At 39.4% G+C, this 19,230-nt stretch overlaps 1 protein-coding gene and 1 long non-coding RNA gene across 6 annotated transcripts in view; one reads left to right on the top strand and one right to left on the bottom strand.

Annotated features, from left to right (window-relative positions):
• Window positions 1-468: 468 nt before the first annotated feature.
• LOC138066046 (uncharacterized) overlaps window positions 469-19,230 on the top strand; it is a 35,318-nt gene continuing 16,556 nt past the window's right edge. The window contains exon 1 of the long non-coding RNA XR_011139223.1: window positions 469-824. This is a non-coding gene — a long non-coding RNA (uncharacterized lncRNA). The remainder of the gene's footprint in view (window positions 825-19,230) is intronic.
• Window positions 13,007-19,230, bottom strand: part of MET (MET proto-oncogene, receptor tyrosine kinase) — a 91,398-nt gene continuing 85,174 nt past the window's right edge. For 4 of the 5 annotated variants that reach the window (XM_068932673.1, XM_068932692.1, XM_068932702.1 and 1 more), the window contains 3 exons: window positions 16,561-16,726; window positions 15,524-15,660; window positions 13,007-15,372 (listed from right to left, as the gene is read on the bottom strand). In XM_068932673.1, coding sequence (XP_068788774.1) covers window positions 15,162-15,372; window positions 15,524-15,660; window positions 16,561-16,726 — 514 coding nt within the window. In that variant the 3' untranslated portion in view covers window positions 13,007-15,161. The remainder of the gene's footprint in view (window positions 15,373-15,523; window positions 15,661-16,560; window positions 16,727-19,230) is intronic. The other variant, XM_068932682.1, reaches the window with a different exon arrangement.

Below are 19,230 nucleotides of genomic sequence, written 5' to 3' on the forward strand. Positions count from 1 at the left end.
TAGGACTGGAACTGTATTTTGGTAATAATTTGTAACTCACTAAATTTCAGTATCTAAATGAACTATTCTGAACCAAAGAAAATCACAGAATCACAGAATGGTTGAGGTTGGAAGGGACCTCTGGAGATCATCTAGTCCAGCCCCCCTGCTCAAGCAGGGTCCTCTAGACCATATTTCCCAGGATTGCATCCAGGCAGGTTTTGAATATCTCCAGCGAAGGAGACTCCACTACCTCTCTGGGCACCCTGTGCCAGGGCTCAGTCACCCTCACAGGAAAGAAGTTTTTCCTCAGGTTCAGATGGAACTGCCTGTGGTTCAGTTTCTGCCCGTTGCCTCTTGTCCTGTCGCTGGGCACCACGGAGAAGAGACTGGCCTCATCCTCTCGACACGCCCCCTTCAGATACTTGTATACATGCTTTTAATTTAATAATGCTTTTAATTCTGGAAAGGGAATACAGTTGTATTCCACATGGCCTTTAACTAGTTTTCTAATTTTTAGAAAATAGCATTTGCTATTCATCTGTGCTTGTTTTAACTCCTGTTGCTGCTGATATAATGATATCCCTGACTGATGCAGATCCTTAGTCTGACCGAAAGCCTCCTATAATTTATTTCCAGATGATTAAGTTCAGGTTTTTGCAGTCTGTGGAAAGTTAGTGCAAATACAGTGCTCTACTTCCTTCTTCACCATAAGATTTCGAACTTCTGTTTTTATTCTTGTGTCAGATTAGGACATACAGCACAGACGGATCTTTTCCCTCTTGTGATCAGCAAGCTGAGGTGACACAAGATACAAACAGAAGTGGGGTGTCCGAAGATGTAAGGTAATAACATCTAGCGTGACTGACGGGGTCTCTGTTCTGACTATTTGTCAAATTTTTGTCGCCCTCACACAAAAGTAATCTTTAGGGAGGCAGGAAAAGAAGGGCAGCAAGGAGCCTTTATAGATGTTTAAAGTGCAATGGAGGAGAAGACAAAGGGTTTTCTTGAAAATTTAATGGTGGCTGTTGGTGGCAGGGTTCAAGACTGATAACATAAGAAAAACTGTGGAAGGAGTGATGATAGGTAGGAGGTGGTGAGACAGATATGAGAACCACTGTTTCACGTACTGCTTGCTGACATGAAAAGCTGTTTTTAAACTTAGTTGAACTTACTTACAGACATGCTGTAACTGAATCCAGCTTCCTCATGTGACCTGCCTCACAGTGCAGTGTTGGATATTGTTTTTTGGCTGTTCCCTTGTGTAGATACTGAGAGCTGGACCTATATTTTTTTATTTGTGGTAGTTTTTTACCTTTCATTGCTACTTATTTGTATCTAGGTTTGGCCTTACATTCTTCTTAGTCACAATCTTTTCTTTGCTGTGAGTCACATTAGATTACTGCTGCCATCATTGTTCCTGCTTTGTTTGCTGGGACTTTTCCTGCTACTTAGGGAAGAAAAAAAAAACTGGGAAAGGAATGGAAAAATGGGAGGGTAGGGAGAAGAAGGAAACAGATCTCATGTCATTTTCTTTCATTATAACATGTTGCCCTTTACAGTTTCTGTACAATACAGCTTGTCTCTCTCTGTTCGTGGGCTATATTCCAGGCAAGGTTTTCTTCACGTGGGCTGTTAATAAGCCCTGTCCCTTGTCATTAAAAAGTGTTCCAGCCCTCTTAACTTGGCAAAGTTGGTATTTTGTAGTGTGTCTGATGGAGGAGCCTGTGGTGGTGTCACTCGCTTCTGCCCTCCGTGCGAGGTAGAAGGGAATGGACTAAAACGGGCCAGGTCTAAAGTCAGCCCTGCAGATTTTTCTTTTTCTGTTTTTTGTTTGGCTAACATAAATTCCCATAAAACCAAAAACAAAAGGGAAACCAGAACAAGTAGTGAAGCTGTTTTAGTGGGTGTGGATGGAATAGTTCCACTAATGCCAGAGAAAGAACTGATGAGCAGTAGAGAGGAATTTCAGTCCTGACTAAACTACAAAATCTAAAGGACGTGTGCTTGACTTTTGTGCATAGTGTATACATCTATGTGCCAAATGTCGTCTGAGATGTGCCTGACATTTCTAATGGATTCAAGATTACTGATACCAAGTTACAGGTATGAAAAGCCACAGTGAAACATGACTCCTCTGAGCAGAAAGGAAACTGAGGCAATTGTCCTCAAGTTGCTAATCTTTCTTTTCCTGTTGCACGATATACAGCTTTTATTTTAGGCTCGCTTTTGTAGAATAAGGCAATCTGAGTTAAGAGCTGACAGACAAGTAGAGTGCCAAATAAAATGCCAGATGCTCTGTGAGAACTTTTGAGTTTTGGGAAAAGGAAGCCAAGGTAGCGTTCAGTGTTCCTGAAAGGAACATTTGTTAATAATAGGGGACATTGAATTACCCAGAGAAGCACTACATCTTGAATGAAGCATGAACATGAGTGACAACAACAGCGAGAGAAATTCTGTGAAATTGTTGCTTCTATAAGGGTGCTTCACATGGGTTGGACACTGACCTAGATTAAAGGATTTAGAATCAAGTCCTACAGGTTTTTTCAGTGATGCATTGACAAAAAAAATTTAATGACTTGTGTTTTTTTGATAAAAAGATTGTATCTGTATATATCCATTTGCAGGAGATGTATTTAGCAGGTTCTAAACAGATAATAAACTACAGAAAATAAAATGATCCTTTTCTTTTCTTGCTTTCTACTTTTGCTCATTGAGATTTATATAAATATTTATATGTATGTGTGTATATATATAAATATGTATACTTAGTAAAAAACAAGTGGGATATACAGAGATTCTAATCTATTGTACAATATAATGTTATGAAGATGCCGTCTAAAGACAGCAAAGAGATGTTTCAATGTAATTTTTTTTGAAAAGAAACAATCTAGAAGCCTGAGAACTATTGTCAGGATAAAACCCTTAATTAATCCAGTTAATTCACAACAACAGAACTAATCAAACAGATTTATGCTTATAGCTTTATTAATTATACAAATGTGAAGACAAAGTTAGACTTGGTTAGTCTAGAAGTCATGTATTCCCTGATGGCAAGACTTGGGACTTCAGGCGTATTGAGTGTGATTGTCATTTATCCGCCACTTTTGATTAGCCTCAGGAAGTAGCTGAAATATAAAACGATCTGGGTGATTCTGTATGATGCTCTTTATTAGCACGTTGATGCACTAGATGGCACTGTTGATTTTAGTTTTACTGTTGTCCTCTGCTAGGGAAGCTTGTCTTAATTAGCTTCCTTTTGAAAACAAACATGCTGTTTCAACAGAGGGTCAGTGTACATTGTTCTGGGCTTTTGCTTTTATGTTTATAGTCATATAATCAATATGTCGGAAGGGTAATTAATTTTTAACTTCAAGCCAATTGTAGATCAAATGCCAGTGGACTCACTGGGTGGAGAGAGTTTAATTTCTTTTGAAGCAATGATCCTGATTAGCTGTAAAGAGTTTGTAGTTAGTTGCTCGTATTCCAGAACACCTTCTGCTTTGAAATACTGGTGTTAACTTTGAAGTAACTTTATTGCTGTGATGCAAATTAATGAGTTACACTGTAATTCTGATACAGTTCCTCTCGTGCACTTGCTATATTTTTGTCCTGTCAGTTGCTATTTCAAAGCAGCTTTATTTGCCTTGGCTATTCAGTTCCTGTCGAAGGAATGGTACTAAGTCAACTTCAAATCAATCAACTCACTCTCTGCTTTTCATCTCTTTACTCTCATTTTCTGTCTTCCTGGACTGCAGAAGGCCCATGGCTAAGGAGGAGCTTGTGAGCCTTCATACAGCAGGAGATGCAATGCTGTAACAAGGCAGGGGGATTCTGAAATCCCTCTCCAAGTGGGTGTGGGGCACACTGCCAGCCTGGCGTCCTCTTCTCCTTTCCCTTTCTCCTCCTATCTGGGCAGCTCTGGCTGTTTGTCAAGTTTCTTATGTTGTGCTATTTGCTAGCCCTGTGCTTCCAGCCTGCCCTCTTGATGTTTCCTTGCCCTCTCAGCTCACCTTTCTTGGTCATATTTTCATCCTTTCTCTCGCTTTCATCTTCTTCCTTGACTCTGTTCTTCAACATTCAAACAAATTCTCAGCTCTGCATCCCTCTCTTATTAGTTTAATATCTTCTTCTTACTCTTTTTTAATAACCAGTAAAGGGGCCGTTCTCGTGGTAGACTATTGATCACTTCTCCAGTTGTCTGGGTTCTTTCTGAACTAGTGTCTGTGCTTTCTATTACATTAAAATTTCACTAGGAGCTCTGGCTATCCGTTTTTAGGCAAGTGTCAGAGCCTCTCTGTTCCCTTGATCTTCCTTGATCTCATAGCCAACTTTTAATACTTTAATCATTTAATTGGATTGCATTTTAAGTAAAACCCTATGTACTAATTTAATCTGAAATTAAACTTTTTGTTTAGTCTAACATTAAATAAAGGTCAATTTAAAAAAAAAATTAAATTTTCTCTGAAATAACCCACCCTCTCATGTTTTTAAACTATTAAGTGAATGCAGTCTGGACTGGACAACAATTTCTGTCCTTTTGAGTCATACTTTTGAGCAAGTCTTACCGGTTAATGGGACTGTGTTACTAAGTTGTGCTACAATTGTCCACAATTTCTGAGGGCTACTGTAGGTTCCAGCAGTAAGGATGGGGATGATCATCAGCTCTTGAGACTTGTCAGATTTTTAACCTTATCAGGAAGACAAAGCATCTTAAAGAGGGTAATGGTTGGCAGAGCTTAGGATCCACACCATTACATTTTCTGTCACAAATGAATATTGTGGCTAATAAAGGCAAGACTGCACTTATTGCAGCAGACTGTTCTGTAGACTGTAATCTACAGTTGTTTGTAAGATATTAGATTAAGATCATGAAATTTATCCTAGTTTTGAGGCAAACTAGAGATGGATATTTGCAGCATACAGAAAGATTTGAAACCCAATTATTTTAACCACAAGAACTGAAGAGAAAAATCCATGCTGTCTTTCTGTCTTTCTGTTCTTCAGGATATATTTTTCCATTGGTCTTAGTAACAGTGCTTCAGAGTAGAATTTGCAGTGAGCAATTGCTAAGATTGACTGCTTTGGGAGGTGATGGGGTAGGAGAATAATGTATACAAATGTACTAACAGAAGAGGGAGCTGATGTTCAACGACTATGTGACTGAGTTTCTACTGCAGTGGCAGTCTTTGGGGAGTGTGAATCATTAACAGTATGATCCACTGTAGGGGGGACTGACTTCTGCTTCCCTTGTCCCCCGGCTGCAGGTGTAACTGTGTGGTGCAAGTGGTCTCAGAGAGCACTTGTCTGAAAGAGGCAGCTTCTGGGGCTCATGCACATTTTTCTACCTGTCAGGTTTGACATGAGGGAGCGACTGGCAATTCTGACAATAAAACATTGCGAGCATTGAGTCTTGGCACACTTCCTCCCTTACCTACCAAAGTCCGATGTTTCCATCTCTCTAAATACCGTAACTGCATACTACTTACACCTCAAACAATATCTCCTTCATATTCTTAGCTTTCCTGTGCTTTGGCCTGGGTTCTGCCTGATCCATCTCATGAAAAAAGTGTTTAATCTCAAGAAATTATTTGGTTTACAACACTCTTTTTAGAAGCTAGAGAGCTGGTTGAATTATGTAAGCTATTCAAAGTTAATGAAAATAGAGACAAAGCAAGTATGAAACAACAGAATACATATGCATTCAAAAACATGGAGAGTTATTGTTCTTTTAAGTGAAAATAATTGGGCAATGCAGACTGTTGGATTGCAGGACAGGGGCTCCAACTGTCTGAATTTCTACTCTTGGCCTTGGCCTTTCTCTGGGTGAAAGGTGTCTTCTCAGTGAGGCAGCTTTCCTGACCATAATAGTTCAACTGAGATAATCACAGTAGTATTAGTTGGAGAAAGGGACATCGTCCCAGGACAAAAGTAGTATATATACTAAAAGAAAAGGGTAGGGGGAAGAATCTGATTTGTATAATCAAAAGGATCTTCAGATGAGTTGTTAATTTGCCTTGTTAGCGCCTAGAGCCATAGTTCTCTATCTGCTTAGAGGTATTGTTCACAAACGGATGAAGATTAAGTGCTCTAGTATCTTGTTTTTCCAGGCAATTTGGATTGTATCAGTGATGTCTTCCTTTAGCCATGAATAACAGAACTGCTGACCTAATCGTACTGTAAGGTAATATGAAAATTTGAGAGTACTGAGTTCAGCCTTGGCCCCACACTTAAGAAATGTGGACAAACTAGGAAGAACCAGCAAGAAGAAAGTTCAGTTGTTTAAAAATATAGTAAATAAGCGATGACTGAAGAAAACTTTTTAGCTCAGAAATGACACTAAGATGGGACATCTTTGGTTAAAACTTTTCCATAAAGAATGTGACAGTTGTTTGTTCTCTGTGTCCCGTGGAATGGGGCAAAAAAGAAGGAGGGGGGCTAATAGTGCAGCAAGGAAAATTTGGATAAGATATCAAGGAGCATTTTTGCACTACACAGATGATGAAGCCTGTAATCCTAGGAGCTTTTACAATTTTCTTTTAAGACAAAATGTTGGCCACACGTTTGCCAAGGTAAGTGAGGTGTATTCCCCTTATCTTAGTGAAGTGGGATGGATCAGAGGATGATCTGAGATTTCTTCCAGGCCTACATTTCTGTGAAAATACTTTGAAATTTCCTAATGAAAAGTACCAAACTTGGTAGTACTATCTGTTATACTTTTTTCTCTCAGTGTAGTCACAAAGGAAAACTCATTTTCTCTAAAATCTGTTTCTTTATGCTTGTTTTTTGATCGGCTCTCCTCAGCACTCCTTGGTGTTAGATGCTCATTATTATAGCAGGCTGGAATTGTCAGTAGCTGTTTAAGCAAAGGATGCTTGATTAGAAGCATAAAGAAAGGAAAGGAGGAGAGTTTTTATGGTGATGTTTCTATTAGGGAATTTTCCCAACATTACAGTCTTTCCAGCTCACAGATAATTTTGATATTAATTTCCTTAACCAGTACTTCCCAGAGTGTTTGATTTCTTTGTTGCCTGCCGTTATCCCTGTTACCGGATAATGATTTATTGGACAGTGTACTGATGTTATGTCAGCTGATCACAGGGATAGGATGGATTTGCTTCTCCTTAAACAGCCTTTTGTCAGTTTTCCTTTGTCTTGAAATGTAAATTTTCCTTGACTAAAGATCATTTCTCATGTTCTCTAGCGTAGCTTTGCTCAGTGAGAAGATTTGTTATATATTCAATTTCATATCCACAAAAACCCCACTCCACAACATAGGTATCTAATGTAAATTGTGGACACTTTTCACATACATGAAAAATACAACACTGGCATTGCAAAACACAGATAAACCAAAGCAGCAGTGCTTTGGCATTTAGCTACCCTGTGTCTGACTGATGCAACTTACCTCTGAGCTATGCTTTACTGCATAGAAGTTCCCCTGCAACTGTGTAAGTCTGTCTTAGATACACGGGATTTGTGGTACATTCAGAAACTGAAAAGATACTCAGAAGCATTTCAGATCTTAAAGGAGTTGCACATTCCAAAGAGGTGGCATCTTTCCAAAGACAGCTCTTCCAGCTACAGAAATGCTGCTTGTAAAATTTAACTGAGCTGTTAGGGGTAGTTTATAACTAAAATATGGAGTGGGAAAAGGGGGAATGGAGTGATATTAAACTTGCAGAAAATAGCGCTGGGTGCCTTGAGCAGTCAAATCCTTTGATCTCATCACTTTCTGTAATTTCCTGATTGTGACTGGATGTACGAACAATGGACAAAGTTCCTGTATTCTCATTCAGGTGGTAAAGGGAGTTTTTTTTTTTTTTCTGTTTTCACTGAAATGAGAACTCAATAGTTTGAATTTAGGCTGAAAAATACCAGACTTGTCACGCTGCTCATATATGTTCTACTTTATGAATGAGTCTGTTTTATAATATCTGCTTGGCAGACAAGTGCATAAATACAGTATGACAAATATGATCTAAACCAAGCATTTCATTAAGGAAGGATATTTGTTAGTGGCTTTTCAGTATGTGGCCATGAAGGTTAATGGCCACCAATTTCCCTGCAATGAAGTTACTATTTTAACACCATTTAAGGTTTCTATGCAGTAAAATATAGGACTACATACTTTTTTATACAGCGGTGGTACTTTGGAAAGAGGTGAATGCGGAAGCTGGTGGACTAGGTATACTTTGTTCAGCACAATGATAAGGATTTGTGTATATTGACCATCACTATCCAGACATTATCTGCTTGTTCAGGATTACCCACAAAAAATAATGTTGTGCACAAAAAATAACATTTGCACATAGAACCTCCATATTGTGATGCCTTCTGGTAGTATGGAGATACTGGAGACCATGAAAAAAGAGGAGGCACTTGGTAGTTTGGTTCCAGTGGATAGAAGAACCCTCAAGTATTGCAGAGACCTCTGTAGTTTCTGCCAAATAATCCAAAACCAATTTGTCTGGACCCTTCCCCAACCAGTTCAGCTTTGAGAAAGAACAAACCTATTTCAGGGTGCCCAGAACTGATGACAGAGGAGAATTTCCTTCATTTATCCAAATAGGCTGGCAGATATATTGTGAAGGAATGTCATCCTCTCATACATATGACAAAGACATATTTTAAAATAACTTACTTTGTATTTTTGTGAAGGTCTTAAAAAAAAAAAAAAAAACTTTGCTGCTGTAAATTAGTGTCAGGATACCTAGCAAACACATTATAATCATTTTATATATTGCAGATGTACAAAGGCTTTTCCAGGACATTTTCACGTAAGTGTAATAGTCACAAAAAGAGGTAGAAATAGTCTTGGAATGGATACCCTTTATTTACCTGCATTTCGTGCAAGAGCCCAGGTTTACACTTACCAACAAGGTAAGTTTGTTTTCATCACTTCAGTGACATGGGGACTGTGTGGGCCTGAAAAACTCCTACCCTCTTCCCATCTGATTTAGAGCTGCTCTTCCAAGTTTCTAGCAAGCGCTGCAACAGTTCGGTGGTTTCTAAGGTGTATGGGGACACAAGCATTGCTGGAGCATTCTTACAATTATCGGGCCATTAACCTTAGAGGGTCAATCCTATTATGACTCTTGTGGCCAGGTAGTAGGTATATTACATAGATGTGGCTAGTAATTTAATAGCTAGGCTGACTTCAATAGATATGTTTACAATAAATTAATGAGAAGGCTATTCAGTTGTTTCTCTACAAAATGCAAAAGTTACATGGTTAGAGTGTGTTTAACTTGTGAAACTGGTTGTTTTTCCTGTAGCAATAATCTTCTATGTTTAAGAAAACCATTAGCATACAATTGGAATTGTTGTGACTCACTCCTTTTTATGGCCCATTGTAAACATGTTTGCATAATACTGTATGTTTGCCTGAGTTCCGTACTGTAGCTATGTTTATAAGCTCCAACAGGCTGCAACTCAGCTGTCTTTCTTAAATTGTCTTTAGTTTTTACTGAGCTGCACAAAAGATAGAGAATATATCCCTGTTGTCCGAAGTCCTTTTTTCCTAGCTAGTTGAGGTTCAAACTATATTTTTAGTGTTTTTTTTTTCTTTTCAGTTTTGTCAGACTTGCCAGCAGCCACAGTGTGCTGCAAACACATGACAGCAAAGGTGTCCATGTTTGGTCATGCACCCTAAAGTTTTTGGCAATGACGCTCCTCATATCCAGAGGAGGATATTCAGATGTCATTTATACCAGAGAGGGATTCAACATATGCTTGGTAATTACAAGTCTGGCAAGTATTAATACATAGTATTTGCAGAAACGCACAGGCCCGCAGAGGCCTGAGCAAGGATGACTCTTCTCTCAGATTGTCATCATGAATGCGAGATGTTGTTCTGCACATACTAATGAGCCTCTTGATAGCACCAGGCTGTGGCAAAATACTTACTGCTGAGAGAGAAAAGCACAAGAGAAACAGACTGAACCAACCACCCTTTGTCGGCATTCTAGTTTGCATTGCACAAACAAGATCATAGCAAATCCAGCCTACAGTTTCTGGCGCCATTCACTTAAATGTTTGGATATGACTGTGCTCCTTTGCTGAACTCTGGAATCCCATGTGCAGGCTCCGGATACAGGAGGCAAATCTGTTACCCTTAAAGCTCTCCATGCTGACTTCAGACCTGGGGCGGAAGAGATGAAGGCATAGAAGGAGGAAAAAAATCTAAACGTACCTCTCATCTTCCCTCTAACCCCAAATAAACTAACAGCTGAAAATAAAAGCCCAGCCTGCTCTTCATTTCAGGGTCTCACTTTTAAGCCTGATTCAGCTGAACTGCACCTGATTGCCTTTCTGCTGGGAGGCTTTCCTTGGGCTGACCTTGGCGGAGATTTCCCTCATTCAGCACTCAGTTGAAGGCCTCTCCTGGGGCAGACTGTGTCAGGAGGAGGTTGGGTTGCAGGCTTTGGAAAGGAAAGCACCTAAGTTAATAGCGGTATCAGCCAAAGAAGTGTTGTTCCTTAAAAACATGAAATAGAAATCTTTTCTCCCTGTCCCTCAGGAGGTCATGGAGTGGCAACAAGTGCTTGACCTTAATCAGAAAAACAGTCTTTCAGCAGTCTCATTATAAATGATTACACCTTTAACATTAGCAGGTGGATGGGGATTTCAAAAGGCAAATTCACTTTTAATGTCAGAGCACACAGTTACAATTCCAGAGTGAGATACTGATCTCATTTGTTCTGATGTCAGTTGAATCAATCAAGTTACTCTGAATTCTCCCTGCTGTTTATGAGATCAGAATTTCTTGTAAATGTTTGTACTAGCAGATCTGGCAAAATACTAAAATTTCCTATGTCTTTCTTCAATGCTCGGAATACGTAGTTCATGACCTATTTGTTAAAAATAATGAAAAGTGGAATTTCTCAGGAATAGATGTTTTATTTAGTGAGCAAAGAACCTATTAGGATGCAATTTATTTGCTGTTACCTTTTTCTGAGCTTTAGTGTTATGGCTAAATTCTAGAAATGAAATTTCTGAAGGGAGACTTTAATTCACAAGTTAAAAATAATTTGGATGCCATTTTATGGTTCCTTGCCCATACTGCTTCTGGAATGGTAACAAAAATTGTAACATACCCTTTCTCTTCATTTAGTAACATGAGGCATTTAAATTCATTTTTTTCACAATTAAACCTAGTTTTCACAATTAATGCTAGTGACAGAAAATTAGTAATATGCAAAGCCTTAGCAACCTAATGGTACAATGTTCCATTTTTCTTGTTTTTAAGAGACCTTTTGACATTATTGCTGGAGGTATTAAAAATATTCTGTAACAGGCAAATTATTTAAAATGGATGAGTTAATATTGCACTTTAAAAGTTTGGTTGAAATCACTGGCAAAATTTCTGTTACCCTCAGTGGGGTGAGGATTTCCCTAGCTATTTTTTAAAAATTTCTTGACTTTGGACAGGGTATGTTTTATGTTACTTTTTGAACATGTACACTGCTAATATTAATGCCAATTTAAGTCAGCTGAAGATCTGATGCAGAGTGTACCTGGTCTAAAGAAAGTTACTGGGATGTATAACTGAGCATGGGAAGCTTGTGATTCTGTTGAGCCTTTAAAAAATACAATATATGGCATCTCTTAAAAGTCATGACAAGCAACCAGAGGAATGCGTTACAAATGTGGTATGTAAATTCAGTCCATCGTTTTGCTGTGTATTGTGCCATTTTAGATTGAAAACCCTGGTATTCATATCTATCTGTAATAAAAGCTTGGAGGTTTTTATCTGACTTTTCAGAGAGATCCTGAAAAAGTATTGTAAAATAAATTAAATGGAAATAATTAGAATTAAAAATATCAGACCTTTTAGCTGGACTGGGCTTGTGACAGAACAGAAGAATATTTTTTTCCTTAGCTGCTATTTTCAATAGCTTTTTTTCCCCAGATTACATTTTAAGTTGAAAATCCGTTTTCCGTGTCCGTTTTCTGTCAAGAAGTAAATTAATCTGGAGAAAATGTGTTTTGATGTTGGTTTCCTTGATATTTTGAAATTACAAGAGCACGTAAATGGTATTTTTAACCAGTTGAGTGTTTGCACAGATTTGTTGCGGTCCTTATGTTTAATTCACTCATAAATGTTTGAATGTTAAACGCTACTCTGAGGCAGGTTGCTGGAGGAGCTAGTTTTTCCTGTTGCCTGGGTGAGAGTCACACAGAGCACGGGAGTGTTGCAGTGTTTGTGGGGTACACACTGCAAATACAATGCACAGAAGTGAACTCGTGGAGTGGAGACATCTGAGCTAACTGAGGAGAAGAGCAGAGCTGATTCCTATTCCCCAGAGAGAACCGAGACCCTGGGAACTGGACTGCCTCCTCTCTTTAGGAGTCACAGTTGTAGAGCACTTCCTGGAAATGAAATATGTGATGGATGGCCATGAAGAACATAAGTTCAGGTGCACATTTGCACCTGAAGTTTCTTGTATGTTAGTTTAACAGGCACGTGGGAGTTTTCTTAAAGTAGTGTATTGGTCCTTAGAAAAGCACAGGCCCCTATAAAGGCAATAGGGAAAGATACTTATTTGCTCTTAATTGCTGTTTGAAAGGACCTTTTCTGTTGACTCAATAGGGGGCCTGGACACTGAATGCAAGCACCAGTATCCCTGCTGGGCCAAGCAACTACTCTTCACGATGCCAACAGTGTAAGCTTCAAAGCTCATCCCTGACACTAAGTGCATGCAGAACTTTAAGGCTCTGCGTAGAGGCCTGTGGTTAGAGAAGAGACTTTCTAACCAGGCTATGCCATAGCTGTTCATTACCGAATAGCCTGCTTTTCACTCTGAAGCATGTCGTTATGGGTACTCAGTTGATGAACTGTTTGTTTGATTTATTAGAGCAATCTCCACATTTTTATGTTTCTAAGTTTAGTCCTTTAGTCCTCTTTGGTGTAGTTCCAAGGTTGCTTTTCCCATGTTAGTCAGCGAAAGCGTGCAGACTTCAATCAGCTTAACGGTCAAATGTTAACAGTTAACAGCACTCAGAGCATGAAGTATTACAATAATTCATTTTAATAACATGTTTATTAGGTCATAACAACAACTATAAACATAAGTACCATTCAGCTCTTTTGCAGATATATGAACTTACTAACACCAAATCTTTACCAGAATCACGTATTCTTACAGGTGTCCCAGACACAACATTAACTTTATTAAGCAAAAGTTCATAAATAGTAAAAATGTCCTCTGTTTCACATTGCAGCGTTCCTCAAGCATGTATGTACAAGTTTGGAGTATCTTTTCCATATCTGTGTGTCATAAACTTCCTTAGCTGTTTTAACAACCATAGAGATGATTTTTTTGCCTGCAGCAAAGCCTTTTGTCCTTGAGCAATCTACAATTAGTATTGCTCTCAGCAGACATGAAAGTTTGTTTCTGAAATGAAAGTGGTGATGAAATAAAATACAATATTATCTGCTCATAGTTTGCCTACACACTCTGCCCTCATTATAAATCTTTCAGTTATAACACTGTCTCCTAAGAACAATAAATCTCCCTTCTATCAGTTCTTTATCCGCACTATCGCTCTTTGAATTTGTTGAAACGGTTGGCTTCCAGCAACGGAGATATTATACTTAGGGTGGAGTGTGTTTGCAGTCAGTTCTTTTCCATTTTCATATTTACACAGTATTTTTTTAAGGTTGCTACAATTTGTGAATCATGTATGTTGACATACATTTTCTGAAATGTTCACAGTGCAGTATTTTTGTGGCCTAACCAAACCTTGTAAATGTCATTAAAAATAAACTTTTTTTAATACAAAAATAGAATACTTTATGTGTTTACACCAACAAACCCAGTTCTATCCTATACTAAACGAGCTATACAGTAGTATGCACAGAATTCCACAGGAACAGAAATGACATGTGATGCTTGCCCCAAAGCTACGGTACTCTTCCCTAACAAATGAAAGTTTTATTTACTCTCTCTTATCAACATTGTTTTTTGGTCCTAATTAAAAGTAAAAGTGGATGTCATAATTCACTGGATTGTATGATCGAAGGAGAGACTAGGGGGCCTAAAACTCTTTCTTCTTTTGATCACTCTTCTAAGGTCTTTAGGGCTGGCATGAAAAGTTACCAACATTCCTGCTATGGCACAGTCTTTTTAGGTCAGGGCTGGTTGCGGCACCTTAGGTCTTTCCTCACCTTTGGCGGCAGCTCTCCCCAAGGGCAGGTGGCAGAGCTTCAGCTATTTGTTGCATGACTCACCAGATAGCAGCTCCGAGGGCTGCCAGCCTGCCTTTCGCCTCTTTCTCTCTAGCATGATGCACCCCATTCTGCTACATCCCAGGAATTAGCCTGGCACTTAAGATGGATGCCTTCAACTTTTCATTCTCAGAGAGTGGTTAATTCTTTACTAAAGGAAATGGAAGCCTCATGTTTTTCAATAAGAGATCTGTCAATATAGGGTGTTGCTCAAAGAAGTGGTTGAATTTTGGACTAAGGTTGACACTAGGAATGCTTTAAGCTAGGTGCTTTCTGTTTCATGTTACGTACCGTCTGACTACACCAGAGGGTTGGCAAGGCGGACATGCCTATTTTATTGTATGCTGTTTTTTGATGCTGAGTTCTATAGTTTTAGACATTTGCCATGAGGCTGGCTCTCTTGGCTACCTGACTTCCAAGAAACCTTGTTGATATAGTGCAAAAAAGAACAAAGACAAATTTTGGACTATGCAGGAGAAAAATGTATCTTGCAGTCTTGTAACTCTCATTGTTTCTCTTAGCCTTTTGTGTGAAAAACATTTTTGTCTGCACTGCTCATTATCTTAAAGTACATGCAACACTAATAGTCCTTCCAGCCTTAGTGGCTGGTATTCTACATTCTCCTTCATGATGAATCCTTGTGCTTGGGTGTGAGCACAAATTAATGAGAACTGGTGGGAACTAGCACTGGATGTCAGCACACAAGGATTTCCATTTGGCAAAGTGATGCAGTTGTCCAAATAGTTGGAAATTACTGTGATAGTTTACAGAATCCCATAGACTTAAACAACACAATATCATGTTCTTGTACTAGTGCAACTTGGGCAACAACATAAACATGTGCAACAGTGTTCTCACAAAGGCTGGGCAGTGAAAAGTAGTGGACAAAATGTTTTGCTTTTTGTTCATACTACTAAGAATGGATTTTCCTCTATTTTAGACATACCCGTCATGTGTCTACATCCATGTCTGTGTTGTCTTGTGATGATAAAAGAGAAGGATAGGGAGCAATGCACTTCACATTGACATACGTGGCATTGACATGAACATAGTGTTCCCCAACAAAAGTGGAGAAGATCGTTGATATTTTTGAAACAAGTTCAGAAAATGCTGGACGCATCTCAGGTTTTGGATGCCAGCACTTCAGCATGACTTCATACCTGCCATTCAAATAAAAGAAGTGTACAATTATGAAATCATATAAAAAAGGGAGAGGGTGGAAAGGAAAAACAACCTTCCCTTCCCTCACAGTCTCACTATAATATCAGAATCAGCAGCATTTGCAGAAGGTTTTGCAAACTATTTACTTACAGTGGGTCAGGGCAGTACTCAGGTTGTAGTAACCTTCTTCCTTGTAATAAGTAAACAGTTATATCAAAAGAATTTACATCAGGATAAGGTGGTGCCCCTCTTGTCATAAGTTCCCATAACAACACACCAAAGGACCACTAGAAAACAAAGAAAAAAATTATAAATCATAGGGTTGGAGAGCTTTACACTCCACTTGTAGAATATAGTTTGACAGATTTAAGCATTCAAATGCATGGATTTTCCTTTTGAAAAGTTACTTTACTGCATTCAGTTTTCTTTTAAGTGGACTAATAAATGCTGTAGGGACTTGAGGAACCACTTAAATTAGAGCCAGAGAAACTCAACTAAGTAAATGAAAGAAAAATAAAAGCCTATAGGCCTGCGACTTAGCTGATATAAATTGGCAGGCCTCTTTTGAGGTTAATGGAGCTCTGCCAATTTACATGAGCTGATGATCTGATTAACCCTGTGTAAATACATGCTGAAGAGAATATACATGGTGAAAATTCTATGCATCACAGGCTAATTTGAATCTGGATTGAAAGGGTGGCTAAATACAAAGCGATCCAGCCAACTAATGACGTCAGTTTAATTTTTTCTTCATAAACGGCCAGGTAATACTTAGATTGCTATAGGTAGTCAGTAAGTATTTATAAAGCAGATAAAGTCTTTTAGAGAACTAATAAATTTTAAGAGTATCAAAGTTAACCTATTTTGTCAAGCTTTCCAGAGTCCCTCTTATAGCGGGGTTCAGCTCCAACCTAGCTTCTTGAAATGTCCTTAGTTTCCCTTGGAGTGGGATTAAACTCCTAATTCTTTCTCGAGCAGTAAAGTGTAATCAGGTCAACTTCTGTTGCTTTGTGACTGGGACAAACACTCTTTCTGGATGCAAAAACAGTTTCTTATTCTTATGTGAACTGAAGTTAGATTCAAACACAAGTTTTGGTTTAGAATCAGTCCATTCATCAAACGCTAGAAAGATGCCTTTGGCAATATGAGAGAAATTAACAGATGATACAAATATGTTTGTACATTACCACATCTGATTTTGTTGTGAACTTCTGAGTTTGTAAACTTTCTAAAGCCATCCATTTCACTGGCAGTTTAGCTCCTGTTTTATTGTGCACACTGTAGTATTCTTTATCATAGACATCTCTAGCAAGACCAAAATCAGCAACCTTGACAGTGAATTTCTCATCCAACCTGCAGAAATGACAAAAAGTATTATCTATAGCTGAGCAGACAGGATTTATAATGACGGTGGCTTATAATGAGTGACTTGCATTTTTGAGACCATGACTTTGGAAGGCACTACTTTATCTTGCATCTATGAACTAATGCCACAGTGAAAGAGAAAGTGCAACAAAGTATATTTGATACCCGTTTAACACAGTGAATGAACTCAGGAAATTACTGATATTATTTTGGTAATACAGTTCAAATTACAGTTCCTTTAAAACAACAGCTCTGTAGAAAAAGATCTTTGCTAATAGCCTATACGTCTTGATACTGAGTGCTACATCATTTCTTCCACAGCTCTTCTTCTTCCTTATCCTTAGAAATCTCTCGCTTTTATTTCCAAATCAAGGTATCACTTTCCTATTTACTCTCAATTTGGACAAGAAAGGACCCATCATTGTCTCAATGATGGCCCATATTTTGTAATTAAGGATGTGTTGGGTGTCCGTAGTGAAACGGGTGCTGGGAAAGGTTGGAAAAACATAAGAATTCTGATCTGGTTATAGCTCAAACATACCAGAAGATCTCCCTAGCTTTGTTCTTCCTAAGCTCAGTGTTTGTTCTAATAAGCCGTATCACTGGCAGAAAACAGATGGAGCAGGGGTCTTGGCGTGCTTAAGACTACCCTTAATTTTACATGCAGACATAGCCTCAGCCTGTGTCTACTTTTGGGCTTATTCACAGAATCACAGAATGGTTTAGGTTGGAAGGGACCACTGGAGATCACCTTGTCAAACCCCCTGCTCATAAAAAGGGTCAACCAGAGCAGGTTGCTCTGGGCTGTGTCCAGCTGGGTTTTGAGCATCTCCAAGGATGGAGAGTCCACAACCTCTCTGGGCAACATGTTCCAGTGTTTTGATCACAGTAAATTTTTTTTTTCTTATGTTTAAATGGAATTTCCTCTATTTCAGTTTGTGCCTATTGCCTCTTGGCCTGTCACTTGGCACAACTGAGAAGAGTCTGGATCCATCTTCCTTACTCCGCCCATCAGATATTTATACACACTGATAAGATCCTCCCGGAGCTGTCTCTTCTCCAGGCTGAACAGGCTCAGCTCTCACAGCCTCTCTGTGCAGGGCTGAGGCTCCAAGCCCCTAACCATCTTCGTGGCCCTTTGCTGCCTGCGCTCCGATAAGTCCATGTCTCTCCTGCCCGGGGGAGCCCAGGCCTGGGCCCAGCTCTCCAGCTGTGGCCTCCCCAGTGCCAAGGAGAGGGGAAGGCTCCCCACCCTCACCCCACTGGCAATGCTGTTCCTGGTGCGGCCTAGGGAAGCTGTTGGCTGCCTTTGCTGCAAGGGCACATTGCTGACTTATGTTCAACTTGTTGTCCACCAGGGCCTCCAGGTCCTTCTCTGCAAAGCTGCTTTCCAGTCAGTTGGCTCCCAGCCTGTACTGGTGCATGGGGTTATTCCTCCCCAGGTGCAGGACTTGGCCTTTCTCTTTGTTGAACTTCATGATGTTTCTGTCTGTCTGCTTCTCCAACCTGTTGAGGTGCCTCTGAATGACGGCACAACCATTTGGTACATTTACCAATTTAATAACTAAGCTAATATCAATGAAGGGAGTAGGAGGGAAATTTGATGAGTCAACAGGAAGCAGTTTATCCCATAGCAGCTTCCTGCACCTCTTCCAGGATAATAGAATAGAGTCAAGAGTCGATGCGTGCTGCTTCTGCATCCTGGTTTCCTTTCTGATGGACATCATCGATGTGGCAGGTGTTGTGGTTCTGTATGCTGGACTGCGCATGTCCACTCGCGAGTGTGTACCTTCAGCCCTATGCCTTCCCCTCACACGGCAGCAGCCATCTGGGCTCCAAAGTGCTAGGCCACATAGAAGTACAAAAGGAGCCATTCAGTTGCTGAGGTGATGTAAGATCTCCTGAAAGCTGTTCCCCTCTCCTCCAAGGAAAAGATGGTAGGCCAGATGGAAGTGTCCTGTGGTCACTACTCGGACTTGGATTAGATGAGCCAGGACTCTTATCCAGTAATCCAATTCCTCTGTTCTTAGGGAGCCTGAAAATTATGTTGCTTGTTACTTTTTTACTCCCTTAAAAAAACAGCAGCTGCAAGGAAATGTCTTTTTCAGAGGCTGTGGAACTGCACAACTGTGCACACTTTGAAAAAGAAAATGCAAACAAAGTTTCTAATATCACAGGTGAATAACCTTTTTGCAGACATAGTTCCAAATTATCACATGCTAAAAATAAGCTCTAACATTTAATACCATATCTCATTAATTCACAACAGAGATAATGAATCAGCATAATAGTACTGGCAGCTACTGTATCAGTAAGCCTGTGTGTGAACTGGACCGTCTGGCCACCCAGACACTAGTTATATTCTTGCATACTCTTATGTTTTGATGTTAACTTTTGGTAGAATTGAGTCAAACTAAGCTCCTACTCAGTAATGAAAGTTTACTCTTTTTTTTTTTTTTGGTATTCCTATTTTTCTCACACAGTTCCACTGT

This window comes from Struthio camelus, chromosome 1 (genome assembly GCF_040807025.1).
Source record: "Struthio camelus isolate bStrCam1 chromosome 1, bStrCam1.hap1, whole genome shotgun sequence".
NCBI classification, from domain to species: domain Eukaryota; kingdom Metazoa; phylum Chordata; class Aves; order Struthioniformes; family Struthionidae; genus Struthio; species Struthio camelus.